Here is a 4433-nt window from a genome sequence, read left to right as displayed (position 1 = left end):
TGTGAGCGCTACTAACGTGCATATTCCAGCCCGCTATGCACTTGTGCCTCGTCACTTTTTTATCGATATAGCTACATGCTGCCGATTCCCTCAGAATACATACAATCTTATTATACATAGCTGTTATTTTAATTTTATGATCGACATTTGAACACTTTTTATCATTGCATCCACAGAAATCCGCCGGAAGGTCTATTAAGCGTAATTTACTATTACAACTATCAGTATATATCTGTATTTGATCACTGTCTCTTTCACCCCATTTTATTTGATTAAAATATTGTGTGGGGGCCACAATTTTACACTGAATCTTGCTTATGTTACATTCAATTAATAAGGGAAAGTGATCAGACCAGTAAACATCATGATTCAAAACAGATGCATTAAGTACAGAATGCCGTGCGGCACTAGTAACAATACAATGGTCGAGCCATCTGCGAGAGCCGTGTGAGTCACTAACATATGTATAGGTATTGCTAGGTAATAGTTCCATATCTACACACGACCACATGTTTTCGTTACAAAAATTTAAAAGTTCTAGTGAAAACAGCTCACCGGGGTGTGCGTTGAAGTCCCCAAGTATAAAAACTGATTCGATGCTGTTTGTCTCCACTAAGGCACTTATTTCACCCATACAGTCCGTGAAATCAACAAGGTTCACCGCCGAGTCCGTAGGCATATACACAGTAATCACTAGCATCGACTTACCACTGTCGAGGTGTATTTTAACAGCCGCTAAACGCACACTATGACACTCAACTACCGACACACGCGGGAACGCAGACTTCCTCCACAATAGTGCCACACCACCGTACGGTCTTCCACGGAGAATACCCTGCGAAGTGTCTACCGCTGATTTTCCAGTAAACGCGAAGTCCTCATCTATATTTCCCAGAAAGTGAAGATCATGTGGTAGGAGCCATGTCTCTTGTAAAGCAATTATGTCAGCAACCCGGCAGAGAGACCTCACACAAGTAACAGACCGCTGTACATTCTTACAGTTGAAACTAATTATTTTAGTTGTAACATCCATTATTGATTAAAGGTAGTCCTGGGCATTTGACCACTTCGGTGTCTTCCTTTGAAGTCTATAAAGCGTCTAAATGCCACCCCTTCCGGCCAAAATTCATCTCTTAAAAAATATGCTATTTTACTTTTAGGCACATAGACTTTGTATGCGTCATAATCTTTTGGGATTTTCATAATAACTTTTTCCAAATCAACAGAGACTTCCGTCTTATTTTTTACATAATTTTGAATATCGTCTTTCGTCACATCTTTCGCTATGTTATAAATATACAGCGGTATTCGTATATCCGCCGCTTTAAAATTTACATTTGATTCGACAACGGCTTTCCCTTTGTTACTAACAAATCGATTTTTCAATCTTTTTTTTTGTACCAATATCCATTGCTTATTTTCTTCTTGAGGCTTCCATTCACCCTGTTCCAAAACTTTAGAGTAAGATTTTCTATCCTGCGGCTTGCAGTCATTGTAGAACGGCGCGTCTGACGATATTGTAGGCGCAGGAACGTTCAACGCATGAGTCATGCGCTCGCTCGGCGTTAGCTTTGATTTGTTTACCTCTTCGAGCGATCCGCTCACAGCTGACACGACGAAGTCAGCCGGTGACACACCGTTATTCATTTGTTCGGTCGATGATTTGTTTTCAATACTACCCTCTTCAGGATGTTGATTTTTATAACGGTTTTTTCTGCTCGGTGATAATGAGCAGGGACCCTCACAAATGTCCTTCTCATTGCTGAAAGGCTGCAACCCCATAGGACCACTGTTACATTCGAAACTTTGTAACATACAAGCTCCCCTCTTCGGATTTATGTTTCTAGAGAGATTATTTGCAACCGAGGCACCCTTCAGCGTTTCAATGTCATGTTTCAGTATATTTAAATCCTCCTTACTTGCATAGTACTGAGAAACATTGTTGAGATCCTGGCGCATCTTCACTAAGTCCTTGAGAATTTGTGTAACATCGACATGGTCGAAAAGAACTGGGGGTAGTTTTTGCAACTCCCGTGCGACGAAGATCGGTAGAACTTCTGGATCAGCTTCTTTCAGCGTACAGAGGATGTCATCAATATCTCTTACAGTCTTTCCATCACGTTTTCTGATCTTTATCTGCTTCGATAATGATTCATACAGTAACCGTTTCGCAGTCACAATATCATTTTGAGAGAAAGCCGTGACACATATACGGCTGATACTCTCCTCATCCATAATGTCCATTTTATTACAAATGAAGGCAAGTACTTCATTGATCACAATATTACACGACACACATTTTACAGTTGTTGACATTTTGATTTAATAAAGAAATTTCACGTAGATCGGCAATTACCGACCGTCTGCTAGCGCGTGTCAGACCGAACTTGAAAGGACGAACTTAAAAACATCTACATTTTATCAGCTACCCAACGAGGTACCTAGGGTTGTATTTAAACTCATAGAAATAAACATAGTTGAAAAGGTTCAGGTAGTAGGTCTAACGGGTCCCTCGGCTATTGTCCTTCAACTTAATCCGGTGCGTGTGAGCGAGACAACTTAAGATTTATGCAGGTGAGAGTGAGAAAAATAATGTGCAAAAACAAGATCTGAATGGTGAAACTTATGAAAATTTCTTAAGAGGTGACTTAGGTGACCTACTTGATGATCTCCCATTACAATTACTGCGGGACATGTGGTTTCAACATGATGGCTGCCCTGCTCATTTCAGAAGAAGCGTTAGGGAATGGTTGGACACTAACTATCCTAACAAATGGATTGGACGAGGTGAGCCTTTACCCTGGCCACCCAGATGTCCCGACCTGACCCCCATGGATTTTTATGTATGGGGGCACATGAAGAGCCTCGTTTACAGTGAGCCCAACCCCATAACGTCAGTGGAAGTTCTCAAAGAAAGGATAATTAATGCTGCTAACGACATAAGAAGAACATTTAACCACTGGTATAGTGAAAAGTGGACTACGTGAAAGAATGAGAAAATGTGTGCGAAATAGAGGTGGACACGTAGAACATGAACTTCAAAAACATTAGGTGAATAAATGTTATTTTGAACTGATTTATTGTTTCGTTTAGCTTACTACAATCACCGACGATCTGTAATGATGATGATGCTGAACTTAAGTCAAATTAATTAGATTAAATAAGCGCTATTTATTCTGACTGCCATGTAGCCTTAGAAACTAAGTTTCACCTTTGAGGTTAATAAATACCCTAGAGTGTTATACCTCGTTGGATAGCTGATAAAATGTAGATGTTTTTAAGTATATCTGCAGAGCAAGTGCAATAATAATTTTTTGAGATATCCAGAAAAGAAAAATATATTTTTATAATTTGTACTTATTTTCTTAAGTTTCGATCGTCTACAACGACCTATTTAGTTAACTTACGCTCAATTTTAGTCATTGAAGTCATTAAGCATCTCATTCTTCATGTAAAAAAACCAAAAAAATAATCTTTGACGATTAGCAGGAAAGTGGACATAGGGTGCCAATCAAACCACCAATTGCAAATTCATGCGACGTTTCGATCCTTTATTGGACCATCATCAGGCATCTATAAAATATAAAATCATTGAAGAAAGCTGTATACATAAACCAATCCATAACAACAAACAAACAAAAAGAAACCAAATCCTCAGTACCTTTACATACGGTAGTCAAAAGACATCTCCCCGTCAAAGTTCTTTAAGTAAGATTCTAAATTCCAAACATTATATACTATTTTTAAGTTATATTCTAAACTTTAATCTCTAAATTTTGAAAATTTAAACTACAACATTTGAATTTATTAGGTAAACCTACCTAATAAATTCAAATGTTGTAGTTTAAATTTTCAAAATTTAGAGATTAAAGTTTAGAATATAACTTAAAAAATAGTATATAATGTTTGGAATTTAGAATCTTACTTAAAGAACTTTGACGGGGAGATGTCTTTTGACTACCGTATGTAAAGGTACTGAGGATTTGGTTTCTTTTTGTTTGTTTGTTGTTATGGATTGGTTTATGTATACAGCTTTCTTCAATGATTTTATATTTTATAGATGCCTGATGATGGTCCAATAAAGGATCGAAACGTCGCATGAATTTGCAATTGGTGGTTTGATTGGCACCCTATGTCCACTTTCCTGCTAATCGTCAAAGAATATTTATAATAAATGGACACAACGATAGATAACAAAAAAATAATCATAAGAGTCAAAAAAATTCAAAATATTCAATTCAATAGCCGAAAAATTGGGCATTTTCATAAAAAAAATTAAAACTCGAATATCTCGAAAACGGTTAAGTTTAGGATGGGGGGTTCCATAGTAAAATCATTCACAAATGGTGTGTACTACACGCCCTTAACGGATCTAGGTCGACTTTTCCTGTAACCCTGTATAATTATATGTGTTTACATATATTATTTTAAAG

At 37.4% G+C, this 4433-nt stretch overlaps 1 protein-coding gene across 1 annotated transcript; it reads right to left on the bottom strand.

Moving 5' to 3' along the window:
• Nucleotides 1-1032: 1032 nt before the first annotated feature.
• LOC123664925 lies at nucleotides 1033-2316 on the bottom strand. Its single transcript, XM_045599294.1, has one exon. The coding sequence runs from the start codon at nucleotides 2314-2316 to the stop codon at nucleotides 1033-1035; it is 1284 nt and encodes a 427-aa protein (XP_045455250.1).
• Nucleotides 2317-4433: the final 2117 nt, after the last annotated feature.

Source organism: Melitaea cinxia, chromosome 23 (assembly GCF_905220565.1).
Source record: "Melitaea cinxia chromosome 23, ilMelCinx1.1, whole genome shotgun sequence".
Lineage (NCBI taxonomy): Eukaryota > Metazoa > Arthropoda > Insecta > Lepidoptera > Nymphalidae > Melitaea > Melitaea cinxia.
This window is presented reverse-complemented; position numbering and strand designations above follow the sequence as displayed.

Bases quoted from the DNA above. Each gene is read 5' to 3' on its own strand.
- LOC123664925 (XM_045599294.1), bottom strand. From the start codon at position 2,316: ATGTCAACAACTGTAAAATGTGTGTCGTGTAATATTGTGATCAATGAA.